The 15,313-nt window shown below is 39.4% G+C and overlaps 1 protein-coding gene across 1 annotated transcript in view; it reads right to left on the bottom strand.

The window, feature by feature from the left end:
* Positions 1 to 15,313, bottom strand: part of LOC149265009 (uncharacterized) — a 73,713-nt gene that overhangs the window by 41,300 nt on the left and 17,100 nt on the right. The window contains exon 3 of the mRNA XM_089401503.1: positions 103 to 227. Within this exon, the coding sequence (XP_089257629.1) occupies positions 103 to 227 (125 nt within the window). The remainder of the gene's footprint in view (positions 1 to 102; positions 228 to 15,313) is intronic.

The following is a 15,313-nucleotide window of genomic DNA, read 5'->3' as shown; positions in this document are numbered from 1 at the left end:
ACTTGTATCACTTTGTCATAGACAAGGACCAAGTTCCCTCTACCTTGGACACTATAACGGAAACATAGGTATAAAAACACAAAGACAAATATAGAAACTTACTTTGATTATTAGCAGCTGTAGAAAACACATTAATATCTTGCAAGAAGTTATAATATTTATGTACGGAATCTTTCATAGTTGAACCATCTTTGGTAACAGTACAATCCAGAGTTGAACCAATTGAACTGCAAGACAGACACAAAGAAACTGTCAAAAATATCACAAGGTCCTTCAGGAAAATCATACAGTTTGATTTTACTCACCTACATTTTAGCTTCATTCTAAACATGTTTCATTCTTACAGATCACCTGAAAGAAACAGTGGAAAGGAAGTGACTAGTACTTAGAATGTAAGCAAGGGAGGAGAAACATCAAACTTGATCTACATAACACACATCAAAATCATGTTGAAGTTTGTAGCTCGGGCAAGTACTTCTGCATAGACCTTGTGGCTAGGCTTGTAGAAGTTGCCCACATCTCCTTAGTACACTTGCTCTAAGTTGACCAAGTTGCTGCTATAACTTAACCTAAGTCTAACTTAGTAAAAAACACATTAATATGTTGGTTTATTGCAATTTTACATTTATTGTTATCGGCAATTTATCGCCGGGGGGTCCAAAATTTAAATTATCGGCAATATCAGGGAACATATTGGGAATTATCAGAAATTATTGGAAAACTTTTAAAAATAAAAAAATAATCATTGTTTTCTCAATGTTTTAACTTCTAAAACAACATCAACATCAAACAAACACATTTCTAGTAGCTACATAAATATGAAAATAAAATCGATATATAAGATTCAGAAGACGTCAAGTGATACATTAAACATCGATATTGAAATATGATATTTGTCCTCAGTCATAAAATCTAATAGAATAATACAAAGTCATATCAAAACAAAACTAAATGTATCTCATGAGATGAATCATGGCAATGAAAACAACAGATTTCCCCTTGTTTGCTTGATGGAAAATGGTCACAACATCCTCAACCGGACCAAAAGATTGATCAACCAAAAAATACATAAAATATTCAAATTTTGAAAATAACATATAATTCATGTGCATCCATATGAATCCAAATTATTATACACATATACAAAATTTCTCATGTATATAGAAAGGGTGCATAAAGCCAAAATATCATTGAACGCAAGCCATCTCTACATAAAAAAAGATCAATAGAGAGGCTCTAAATGGCCTTTGAAATCCAAAGAAAATCATGCTAGAACAAATAGCTACATAACATCAAAAAATTTGTCTATATTGGGGTCCTCCTTATCAAGATCACCCTCTAAGCATTAAAATAAGATAGAAAAAACTTAAGATCCTAGTCAATGATTTTGTTTGAGTGAAGTGTACATTTTTACTAGGGTCATGAATAAGTGAGTGAAGTGTACATTTTAACTAGGGTCATGAAGGAGGAGCTCAACAATCAATGCCACCAACATCTAGGTACAAAGAGGGCTTGGTAATATTGATTAAATGCTAGTTCCATACCTTTGTACGTCACAAAATGTAGTAGAAACGTTGAAATCCCATGAATCCTAAAATCCTAAAAACTGTTAAATCTATTGGATTTTGAGTGGGATCTCAAATTCTACTTTCTCCATATGAAATCCAATGAGGTCAGAACCACTCTCGAACATCCTGAGTCAATTAATGGTAATGTTAAAAATTTAAGTAAAATGAAGAAAATGAAAGATAAAGGAAAATGTCACTTTTACTTTAAGAATTTAATATTACCATTAACTACTAGGTTGTATATCTCATGTGATGAATCATGGCAAATGAAAAAAAATTGATTTCCCCTTGTTTGCTTGATAGAAATAGTCAGAGTATCCTCAAAACTCAATCCCCTAATTCACTTTTAAAAAATTAAGGGAAAAAAAAATGTTAATAAGTTGAAAATGACAGAGACAGGGCGTTAATTTCGAAAGTATCGCAATAATTACCCAAATTATCACAATAATTACTATCGATATTATCGCTGAGGTTGATTTTGGTGATATTATAGCGATAATTCCGATAATATCGTGAATCACGATAGGTGAAACACTTTATTGAGCTAATAGAAACGTAAGAACAGTAAATTAATTTACTTTAGTGAATGAGTTTTAATCTTAGCCATTGATCTCAAGTGAGGCAAGATCTAATCTTGGCCATCAATCACTTTGAGGTTATGGTTAGGATTATGGTTTTGGCTCAATATAAACTTATAAAAGCAAACATTAGGAGAGGAGATAGACACACAACAGCATCACAAGATTGAGAGTGGCATCTCAGTGAACGTGCGCTGGATCTAGGAGAGTGCAAAGGGGTTGGAGATCTAGATTTGCAAGAGAGATTGAGAAATGATCTAGGCAAACACATTGAATCATATCTAGGTTATTGTATCTATATTTTCTCAGTTGGGCCATTATCCTAGGACAGGAGCCCACAAAGTTTAGATTTGTTAATGAAAAACTTGTTGGGAAGAAATCTATGTGTATCATTGTGATTCAAATCATTATTTTCTTCCGCTGAATATTTTTGTTAGGAACCTACCCGTGTGTTTATTTAGTAATTTTTTGATATGAATTAAATGTCAGGTGTTGGATTCAAGGAAATCTAACATGGCATCAGAGCATAAACTCTAAACCTGTCTCAAGATCACAGGTGCCAAGTTTAAATTGGATTGTTAGGGCTAGGTTCGGCCACGATTATACAAGTGAAAAAAAGTTTAGGGCCAAAGTAAATCAACCAAACAACTAAAGGGAATTTTTTTAAAGGGGCCAAATTTTTTTAAACGCACGAAAGCTTTAAAGAAATAAAAAAATTAAGAAAAGGGAAATCAAAGGGCCAACAAGCCTAGCGGCCCACCCACTTGCCATAGCAACTGACAGCTACTAGGCCAGCCAACCGAAAAGGCGACAACTGCATCAGGGAAAGTCGAGGAGTTGAGCGTCTGGATTGACACCAATAGGGAGACAGGGCTAGCAGGGCAATCTGTAGGGAAGTCATCGGCAGTAGCAGGTTTGCGTAGAATGACAATGTGTGGCTAGTCGAAGGACGCAACGATGGTAGGATAAAAGCACACAGAGAGAATCAAGGTGGCTTTATTGAGAAATGTAACTAGTTTCGATCTTCATAATTGTTGTGCTCATTTCAATATGTATTCTATGTAACAAACAAGAAAAGAAGAAAGAAAAATATTATTATTAAAGCATAGGTTTGATGCTCATTATTGATGGTCTTCTAGGTAAAAGCATGTTCTTCATGCTTCTAGGGTTTGTTAGGTCTTAGGATTTATTGTCATGAGTCAATAGAGTCAATATCATGTTTATAAGACCCTTCCAAGCAATTTGTAATTGTAAAAAAATTATAAACGAGTCTAGAAAGTATGGGAATCTCCAAGAGTACAAGTCGGCCCTGGGATCCTCAAGTCTGCATGAATGAGGTAATTCGACCCCTTGAGAAGGCTATAAAAGGAAGCAATTTAACATCATTTGGGCACACTTACTCACAAGTTTGATCTATCAAGGAAATATTTCGATCTGTAGTTGGGAAGTTGGGAAAAGGAGAACGGATTTCTGGAAGAAGCTGTGAGGCTGAAATATCTTGTCTTTGGGTTCTATCTCTCTCACACGTGTGAAATTTTAGAGTTTCTAGGCTGCAATAGAAGGCCGAAATTGCAAGTTCGAGTTGTTGGAGGATGAAGTGCAAAATTTGTAGCTGGAAGAGGGAAAACCCTTGTCTAGACCTCGTTGGCCTTAGGAGAGTTGTCTTACTCTAAGTAGGTCACAGAACGACACTGTATTAGGGTTTCCAAGAAGTTTCAAGGACGAAGTAGTTGGGTCAAAGTTGCAGGTCGAGTAGCAGTAGTTGGGAAGTCAAAGTTGTCGAAGTTGGCAGGTCAAAGTTGCAAGGAAGAAGCAGTTTGGTACATAACCAAGGAAGGACTTGAGAAAGTGTCGACTTGGTACTAGGAGAAGGACTTGGTCTAGAGATTGGATCTTTGTATTTCATTTGAAGCAGATTCTAAGAAGAGAAGAGTTTTTAGGTTTTCCCCTTGGAGGGGTTTTTCCCTAGCTGAGAACCTATATCTGTGTCCTCTTTTGTTTTTGAAATTTCTTGATATTGTTTGATGAACAAATCTAACTAAAGAACATAAAGAAGATAACTAATATTCACAAGAAAGTATCAACGTTAATAAAAGTTAAAATTGTTGGCACTTTACATTTTCTAACATGTTATTAGAGCTAAGGTGAGCAAAGAGGCAGTTGGAAGGACACTGTTGTTGATCAAGGGTTAGGAAGCTCTCAAGGCCTAAAAGAAGAAGACTACAAGAAATATTATCTCTTGAAGGAATCTAGTCAAAAGACTCGTTGGTAGGAGACCTTCTGATCTAGGGTTTCTACATTGAAAAAGATCAAGACTACATCAATCTCACATGAAGGGTGTGAACCTCACAAGAAGAAGTCTACTTGGAAGACATCAACCCTGAAAGTTGTTGTAGAACATCTTTCAAAGATATCATCAAGGACTCTCCAAAGGTCTTATCAAGAAGATTGGAGACATCATAAAAGGATCATCAAGTAAGTATCACATTATCTCATAATGGTTGAATCTTCAAGTCATGTAAGTTATTTCTGCGAGAAGAGAAACATGCTCATAGGGGTAGTAAAATATCTAGCATGGAAGAAGAGGATTGACTTGATACTCGCAGAGCAAGATGTAATGGGATATGTTACCAGAGAAATTACTGAACTAGCAAAGGAAAGGACACAAGAACTAGCGAATTACAAGAAAGGGGAAGTAAGGGCACAAAGGATCATAGTGGAATCAATCAAGGATTCTCTTGTTCCATTTGTGGCAAACCTGAAGACTTCCAAGGCCATGTATGATAAGCTAGTGAATTTGTACTTTGTAAGTACAACAAGTCAAAAGATGTCATTGTGGAACAAGCTATATAGAATGAAGAAATCAGAGGATGAGGATATGGATTCCGTCCTCATGAGAGTCTCTCAGTTAAGGGACCACTTACAAGGACTTGGGAAGCCAATCATTGATTCAAAAGTAACCATATGTGTGTTGAATGCATTGCCACCGGAATGGAGCAACTTTGCAACAAGTATATACTCCAAGAAAGATTCAACTCCATTTGATGATTTGTGAGCATAATGCATATTGGAAGAATCAAGGATCAAGGTCAAAGATGACAATGGATTAGATGAGCAATCTCAAGCATTCCTAGCTTGAGTCAAGAAGATGAAGAAAGGGAAGTTTGACAAGTCCAAGAAGAAAGATATGTCCAAGGTGCAATGTTTTGGTTGCAACGAATTTGGGCACTTTAAGAGGAATTGTCTAAACAAACAAAACAATAAAAGAAAGGAACAAAGTGAAGCTCATGTAGCTAAAGCAGTGGGAGAACTTGAAAAGAAGGCAAAGAAGGAAGAGGTGAAGGATTTTTACTAGTAAAGAAGGTCCTCTAACTTCTAGGTTCTCTATGAATGTTTTTCTTTTAATTGACATTAGAGGAAATTTCAGCCTAAAAGTGCCCATGACTTTTTCATGTAATATCCATGTCATAATATGTAAACCAAACAAAATCCTTTAAATTTAAAAGAGGTACATGTAAATATTTTGGAGGAAAAATAAAAAACAACTATTTTTAATTGTATTTTTGGCTTATCTCCTTATAGGTTTACTCAAATTTCAAGTGTAGACACTCATTGGATGTAGAATTAAATTTTGCATCCAACGAGTACCCATTATGCATAATTTTGAGAAGACTCACATTGATGTATCTGCAATTTTTTCCGATGTGGGTCTTCTCAAAAATATGCATAATGCATACTCATTGGATGCGGAATTTGATTCCACATCCAACGAGTGTCTAGACTTGAAATTTGAGCGAAAATATATGGAGATAATAAAAAAAATACAATTAAAAAAATAGTTTTTTGTTTTCCCTCCAAAATTCATAACTCTTATTTTATTATTTTAACTATTATTTTATTATTTTTCCTTAAGAGGCCACTTTTAGGCTAAAATTTCCTCTAATGTATGTTATGCATAGGCGTCATAGGATAAAAGCATAAGATATTAGCCTTTATATGATTATATTGCTTGGTAGAAATCATCTAGGATAGAATGTTAAACCATTTTGCATATTGTTCATCCAGATATTATTTAACACTATGTTAGATGTTGCCATCTTGCTTAAGGGGATCATTGTGATCCAGGAAGGAGCATTATATTAGGAATTCCTTGCCAAAGGCATTATGACAGGAATAGTATGTATTCTATGTAATGTGGAAACATGCTAGTAAAAGGGATGAAAGGTTGCAATGGATCAAGAAGAAAAACCTTTTGTATGGATAGCTAGATGATTGGATGAAAGCATAAGAATGTATGTTTTGTTAGTTTTTGGTAGCATCAGAAGAGCTCTAACCTTGAAAATTTGTGGAGAGGCTAAGGCACATGAGTTCTAAAGAATCCAGAAACCGTTTGGTGAAATTCCACCGATATTGTAAATAATTAATATTTTTAATGGGGTTCCTAAGTCTAAAACTTAGGGAAATTAAAATATTAATGGATATTAATCAAAATATGGGTGAGAATGATCTAGAAGACGAATCAAGTCATGTTTTAATCTTAGCCGTTGATTAGAGACTTAATCTTGGTCGTTGAAGACTCAACAGGAAAAGTATAAATGGATGCTTGGGGTTCATTTGGAAACACACATGGAGAGAATGAATTGATCAAGAATTTGATTCCTCGGGCAGGGTTTTCTAAGGATTTCAAATTAAGTGATCATTCTGCAACAGAGGTGTAGTGAGAATCCAGGAGAAGGACTTCCTGGAGAATACTAACAAAGAAGCGGAGAGAACCAGTAGAGAGGTAGACGCAGAAGCCAGAATTGCCGAGAACAGTCGGAACTGCCGAGGACAGGCAGAACTGCAGGAATAGCCAGGAAAGATTATGCAAAGGGCAGAAGAGGTGATGAAGAAATAGCTGGGATTAGCCAGTATGTCTTGTGTCGAATCAGCCAAATTTTGCCAGGTGAAGTGAGGTAAAACTCACTCAGTTTCTCCGCCAGTATTCTCTTTGTAAAGGATTGCTAGTTGAGCATCCTAGATTTGTATTCAAATATTTCTCCTGCATAATAATAAACACTCAGAGTTTTTGCACCGGTTTACTCGCATTCGGTTTTTCCGGGGACTGTTATGTCCAAAAATAAGTGTGTCCTACGTATCTTGTTCTTTGCTCTGTTTTCTGTTTCATGAGATCAAATATTTAATTAGCGTAGTTTGCAAAAGTAATTTGTGTCAGTGTTCAGAGGAATAACTTGATGAATATAATTTAAAAATCAAGTAGGTGAAGTAGATTCAGATTTGCTGCAGTAGGGGTTCCTTGGACTAGGAATTTTCACATGGTATCAGAGGATTGATTTTGAAACAGGGAGAGCAGATCCAGTGTTGAACAGTGAGGCCGAAAGCTGCACTTGGCAGCAGTTCGAATCCCCTTGGAGGGATTGCATAGTCCTTGCCAGGAAGCAGATCCAAGGAAATCTCTCTCCGAGAGAGTCGACAGAGAGTACGATTTCCGAACCGTGAGTTTGCAGAGGCAGAGGGAGTGACGCAGAGCCTCAACGCAGTGCTTGAAGGGCGTAGTTTCTGTAGGGGCAGAAATCTGCTGGAAAATAACAAAGACACATAGAAGGGGAATTTTCTCCTCAGAGAACCTTTTGCCAGAAAGTTCGAATTTCTCACTTGCTGGGCAGTTGTGCTAAACAGTGACTAGAGGAGTCAGTTTGACAATTGGGTGAGATGGCAACGCATGGGCTCAAAGATTAGGACAGGTTGGATGCAGCCTCCAACTATGTCATATGGAAGACGAGAATCTTAGTTGTTCTGGAAGAATATGATCTTGAGGCCTACGTCAATAGCGTTGTAGTTGTTCCTGCTGACAACGACCAAAAGAAGAAATACAAGGCCGAGCAAGGGAAGGCAAAGAGGCTGATTCTCGATGGAGTTTGAGGTCATGTGGTCTCACACTTGCAGGACAAGGATACAACCCGAGAGATGTGGCAAGTCTTGTCTTCTCTATATGAAGGCTCTTACGAATAATGGAAGATGTATTTAGAGCAGAATTTGCAGTGGACTTTGATGCAAAAAGGAGAAGGGGTGAACCTCTATCTTCAATGTCTTCAGGACACTAGAGACCAGCTTGCTGCAGTGGGGTCCACTCCTTAGCCAACTGCGATGCTGAGGATAGCCGTGAATGGAGTCTCTGATGAATGGCAAGTTTCGTCCAAAGCATATTGGGCAGAGAAAAACTACCTTCATGGGAGGAGATGTGGGTGACTCTTCAATAGGAGGAGTTGAGAAGGGACCTAGTGAAGGTCAACCTCAGTGGTAGCAGTGGGAGTGGCACAAAGACCAAGGAGGAGGAGGAGAATGCAGCTCTAGCATCAAAGGAACAACAGAAGCCAAAGCGAAAGGAGGACATTTTGAAGGTGAAATGTTTTAGTTGTGACGAGATGGGCCACTATGCATCCTAGTGTTCTTTGAAGAAAAATCATAAGGATGAGAAACATGACCCTAAGGCTGCTTCAGCAAAGATTGATGAGGAAGAGTATGCCATGAGTGCCCACGCATCTCCAGGAGGGAGATGGGGCAATATTGAGCTATAGTCGAGAGGACTACATGTGGGTAGGACCCTTGAGGAGTCCACCTCTTGGATCAATTCCTTGCTACGGGAGCCCAAGATTCAGCAGTAGCGAGATGGACTTAGTGTCGGATGATGCAGTGGAGTGTTTGGAGGGCAGATGCAGTAGTTGGAGACCAGAGACTGATCTGCGTAGAGCAAGGTTCGCAGTGGTGCAGTTGGCACAGTGCAGAAGTCAGCAACAGCACAAAAGATTCAGAGGGTCAGAATCAGCAGTAGTCAAATTCCAACATTCATTGTATTATGTTGAACACAGTTAAGTTCAACTAATCTTGGATGTTTTTCAGTTGTTTCTCTTAGCAACTGAGCTACAATACGGATGCAGTGTTAGCAATGGTAGTGCTAGCAACACAGCAGATGCAACGTTTGAGAGGGAGTTGTAGTACAGATGCAGCAGTGGCAGTGGCAGTGTCATGGGTAGCAGTACAGTAGCAGCAACAACACAGTGCTGGTGACAATGTGGAAAGGGAGATTCTTCAGAAGCAGAGCAACATGCAGTTAGGCATTGTTGCTAGAGCACTTTCGTCGCTAAGAGGAAGTGTTAGTTTTTGGTAGCATCGAAAGTGTTCTAGCCTTGAAAATTGGTGGAGAGGCTAAAGCACATGAGTTCTTGATCCGAGTTGGCTCAACTCTCGGATTTAACCAAGATCTTTTGCTTTCATGATGTGATTAGAATTGCATTTAAAAGAGCATAAAGGAACATATATGCATGTTGTAAAGAAGAAGGAACATGAGAAGAATCAACAACATAAAACACAAGACATTGATAACGGATTTCATCCAAGAGGGACTACGTCTCCGGGCCCGGTGTCAAGATGGTGTAGGCCACTGCATTAAGTGCTGGAAAGAGTGATGATGTACATGCATGTGTTTTCTCTATCATACAAGAAATATGCCCCCACGCAGGAGTGGCTCCAAGAGATGTTCTTCTGCAGGAACTCTCATTCAAAAAAGGACTCTTATCAGCATGACATAATTTCACGTATCTTAATAATGAGCATCTCGCCAACATGGCATCAAAGGGATCTCAATTCAAACATACATGGTGACACATGAGTATCCCGTCAACATGACGACAAAACGATCTCAATCAAAACATAATAATAAATACATCTCACATCATGAACAAAACAAGATCCCACATCAAACATCAAACAGGGATCTATACAACACATTGCATCATAAGCAAAGAGACAAAGAAGTACATGATCACACTGCAAATACCTCACATCAAGGAGTTATGAGTTATCTGAAGAAGAGGATGATACTCTGTTGGATCTGGCTGCACCATCAATCTCGTGGCGTCGAAACTCATGGAAATGACTGCTCGTGCATTGAATGTTGACCCCTGCACTCTCCTTTGAAAAGTGGTCGAAAAATGGAATTATCAAATGGAAAATCTGATTACACCATCAAATTCGTGGCATCAAATAGTGTAAATCGACTGTCAAATTTCTAAATTCTGACGAAGTGAAAATCTGGGGCTACAACAATCTTTTAGATTCCCTCCTCCAAGTCAGCAGAAGATATGCTGCTCAAAACAGCAAACTGATCTCGCCATTGAGATCCCTGTGAAATTCTGAGAAGAATGAGTATAAAGTTGGCTACATTCTGAATCTGGGAAATTTCGGCCTCCAAGGAATCTGGAAGATTCCCTCAAGATTCTTGAAGATTCTCCTCTGCTGGGAATCTACAAATCTGCTGCTCAAGAGGCGACTCGAAACCTTGCCATTGTGTTCCTTGCGAAAATCTGAGAAAAAAGGCTATAAACTTGGTTATATTCTGACAAAAGAATTTTTACCTCCCCGGAGAATCTTTGAGCATCAAAGAATATTCTACCTCGAAATACGTGAAAATCATGGTTTCGTTGCATGGAACTCCATTTGTGACACCTCTGTCCCATTGGATCTCTCTCCTTGTTCCATTCTGCCTCTGTTCTCCTTCCCCGTGCAAATGAGAACATAAGGTTTAACTATACTTTCATGGGCGAAGTTACCTAAGAGGTTGTTGTGGCCTGTTGGTTAAGGTGGAGGCACCAAGGCAGGGAGGTCGGGGGATCAAATCCTACCACCACCAAAATTACACACAACAATTTTATTATTATTATAAAAATGGGTGTGTATAACCGTTGTGTGGGTTGCAGTTATAACCGTTTACATTTTTTTTTAAATGGGGTGCGGTTGCACCGTTCACATGTTGTATTGAATGGGCTGCGGTTGGCGTACGCCACATGGGGCCGCCTAGCGGGTTCAATCCCCACCTGCTCCACAATAAACATTTTATTTTGTTGTTGTATGTCATATGGGGAGGTTGGGTGGCGGGTCTGCCGGGGGTGGCCCGCACCCCGTTTAATATATGTGGTTGTTGGGGAGCTGGCGGGGGTCATGGCCCATCGGCCCATATTTAAAAATTATGTTTCATGTTATGGTTTGGATCAATGTTGCACGAAGCGGAAGCGAAGCGGAAGCGAAGCGGAAGCGAAGCGGAAGCGTTTTTTGGAAGCGGGGACGTCGAAGCATCATTTTCCAAAAATCTAAGAAGCGAAGCGTCCGCGGAAGCGTCTGCTATATATATATATATATTTTAATATTTTTTTGCATTTATACTCAAAACAAACATCCCAAATACCAAATTAATTGTAGAAGACATGAAAACATGCATATTTGTGCATAAATCAAGATAGATATAACATCCATTGTACATTAATGATCTAGAATCTAGATTCTTCTCCTCTTGTCTAGCCTTTGCCTCTACCTCGATTGTCTAGGGATATTAGTCAACATTGCCCAATTTTGATCAAACTAGCTAATTCAAGACTTAAAATATGGTAGAAAAAGGTTAACATGTTTGATCGATGATTTTGACTTGATTGAAAGGTAATTTTTTGCTAAGGGCGTGCCGCGTGACAAAGGAGTTCAACAATTAACACCACCAACACTAGGGTACATATAGGGCTTGGTGCTCTTGATTAAATGCTAATCACATACCTTCATACTTGATATAATCTAATGAAATGCCACAATCCCATTGATCCTGAATTCCTGAAAACTGTTAAGTCTGTTGAATTTTGAATAGGATATGAAATTCTATTTTCTCCATATGAAGTCCAGTGAGCCTGGAACCACTCTCAAACATCCTGAGGCATTTCATGGTAATGTTAAAAATTTAAGTAAAAGGATGAAAATGAAAAATAAAGGAGAATGCCACTTTTACTTTAAGAATTTAATATTACCATGAGGGTGCATCTGCTATATTTATATTTTTTTTTGCCTTCATTCGTCACCCTAACCCAAGGTGGACCCACCCCCAACAACCAAACTCACCTAAAATTAAAAAAAAAAATTGAAAAAAAACGATTTTCTAAACACTTTTCCGGAAGCTTTTCTGGAAGCGTACGCTTCCTCCTCCGAAGCTCCACGCTTCCTCCTCCGAAGCGCCACGCTTCCGACGCCCGAAGCGCCGTACGAAGCGCGCTTCGGCGCTTCCGTACAACGCTTCCAAATTTCCAGGAAGCGGCTAAAAAAGCCGAAGCGGCGCTTCCGAATTCCGGCCAAGCTTCCTAGGCGCTTCCGTACGGGACGCGCTTCGGGGCTTGGAACCGTGGGGGGGGGGGGGGGGGGGGCGCTTCGTGCAACACTGGTTTGGATGCGATGGGGGTGGCGAGGGTCACGGCACGCCACCACTTTAAATATTTGTTTTTTTATTTCTAATACAATTAGTATCCATTTTTGAATTTGTCTAATATAAGGGATATTAGACAAATTAAAGAGGCAATAATTTCACCCGCTCTCGGGAGCTAGGTTTGCTCGCCGGTTGACGATGAATTTGTAGGACCATTAAACCTGGCCCACTGCCCAACTTTGACCAAAACTTTGACTGGCTCTTTCTCCCTCATGCGAGCACGGATTTGAGTTCCATTCGGAACCGTTGGAATTAGGGAGACGAGCACTTCGATCTGGTGCTAGTTTGGAAACAATATGACCACTTTGAATTTTGACCCTTTCTGAGTCCTCTGGGACTTCTGCCTGTGTCTGGAGCCACCTAGATCAATCCTCCCCACTGAGGAGCTTTTGGTCCTCCAAAAGCATGAAAAATAATCTGCCTCTTCTTTGTACATTGTCTGCACTCATTGGAAACACAACATCACTTCCACAGTTTAACATGCAACACAAAATAATGCCAGACATCATTGTTGCTGCAACAAGTGATGGAAAACACATCATCACTTTTACATTCTAAAATGAAACAAATGATTCACAAAAGCATGACCATGACAAACTAACCTATCTAGAAACCATTTTTCACTTATCGATGTGAATGGCTCATCCCCCTGTGGTGGTTTTGCTTGTCGAATAACTATTTCATTTGGTTTATGCACCGACGCTTTGTCTTTAAGGCACTACTCTAGATGGAGCCTTCAACATGTGGCCCTTTGGTGACCACTTCTATTGCAATGAATGCAATAGGTCTTCTTCCTCCAAGTTTGTTTTACCTTCTTCTTTGCCTGTTGTTGAGAGGTTCTTTCATGCCTCATCCTTTTGTGTGCTGCTATTCTTTTCCAGCACTCAACAAAGGTATGGTTATGTTATCCACAAAAGGTACATGTCTTTCGATCCCATGTTTTACGTTCATCATTAACAACATGATTATAATCAAAATGAAAATTCAAATATCGAGACTGGTTATACCTTTTCTTGCCGTCTCTAGTGTATTTATGGCGATGAGAGCTTGCCTCAACCATTTCCCTGCAATGGACACTGCCATGGGATGATGGTGATGTGTTCCCATCATTCTCTTTCCTCGACGATTTCGACGATGTCTTGGAAGAATCTGACACCCTTGAGCATCCTCCTTCGGTGTATCCCAAGCCTGCAAATCGAGGTCTCTGCACAACCTCCAATGGCTGAGTAATGCCTTGGTTATTAACACCAAGTTCTTTTTCCTCCTTGTACCTCATCCTGGTAAGGAGCCTCATGTTTGTCCCGGTAATTGGGATCTCCACATATCCAACAAAAATCATACTATGTGAGGACGAAACTAAAGGGAAATCAACATCTTTTACCTCCACTATCGAGTTGGAAAGAACTGATGAGGGCTTATCATCATCTGTTGTTAGTGGTTCGCTGGTTGTCTTGGCGGATTCCCCAACTTCCTTTCCGACATACCCAAGTCTTGCTTGACGGGGTAATTCCTCTACTTTGATGGGGTTGACAATGCCTTGGCCATTAATTCCCAAGCCTTTTCCTTCATACCCCATTTTCTTCAACAGTTTGGAGCCAATTCCTGTGGTATGATTTTCAAAAACAGCAAAATCATCATCAGGAAACATACATGAATTCGGAGAATTACTTTTTACCTCACATGGGTCATGCTGCAGCTTTTCCAAGGCCTCGTCCTTAGCTTGCAGCTGTTGTAGCAAACTCTGTTTCTCCTCTTTCTCTTCATGTAGAAGCATCTTCAATTTAGCGTTATCTGCTTGAAGACTCTGGCTACTGTGCTTCAATTCTTCTAGGGCCTCTTCCGTGGCTCGCAACTGAAGCTACAATCACTCCTTTTCCTCTGTCTCTTTTTGTAGAGATTCATACATTATTTCCACCTTTTGGGAAATTTTGAGCATGGTCTCGTACATCGCTTTGTCATCCTCCATCGTTGCACGTTCCATTGTTCACGCTCGCAATTCACATCCATGCAAAGACCGCTCTGATACCAAACTTGATCCGAGTTGACTCAACTCCCGGATTTAACCAAGATCTTTTTCTTTCGTGATGTGATTAGAATTGCATTTAAAAGAGCATAAAGGAACATATATGCATGTTGTAAAGAAGAAGGAACATGACAAGAATCAGCAACATAAAACACAAGACATTGATAATGGAGTTCATCCAGGAGGGACTACGTCTCTGGGCCCGGTGTCAAGATGGTGTAGGCCGCTACATTAAGTGCTGGAAAGAGTGATGATGTACATGCATGTGTTTTTTCTATCATACAAGGAATATGCCCCCATGCAGGAGTGGCTCCAAAGGATGTTTTGCTGCAGGAACTCTCATTCAAAAAAGGACTCCTATCAACATGACATAATTTCACGTATGTTAATAATGAGCATCCCGCTAACATGGCATCAAAGGGATCTCAATTCAAACATGCATGGGGACACATGAGTATCCAGTCAACATGACGACAAAGGGATCTCAATCAAAACAAGACAATAAGTACATGTCACATCATGAACAAAACAAGATCCAACATCAAACATCATACAGGGATCTATACAGCACATTGCATCGTAAGCAAAGAGATAAAAAGTACATGATCACACTGCATATACCTCAGATCAAGGAGTTATGAGTTATCTGAAGAAGAGGATGATAAACTGTTGGATCTGGCTGCACCATCAGTCTCGTGGCGTCGAATCTCATGGAAATGACTACTTGCACATTGAACGCTGACACTTGCACTCCCCTTTGAAAAGTGGCCGAAAATTGGAATGATCAAATGGAAAATATGATTACACCATCAGATTCGTGGCGTCGAATAGTGTAAAATCGACTGTCAAA

The sequence above is a fragment of the Pinus tabuliformis genome, chromosome 6 (genome assembly GCF_031772625.1).
Source record: "Pinus tabuliformis cultivar Carrire ecotype Pingquan chromosome 6, CPIR1, whole genome shotgun sequence".
Lineage (NCBI taxonomy): Eukaryota > Viridiplantae > Streptophyta > Pinopsida > Pinales > Pinaceae > Pinus > Pinus tabuliformis.
The sequence above is the reverse complement of the archived record's forward strand: the minus strand, read 5'-3'. Positions and strand labels throughout refer to the sequence as shown.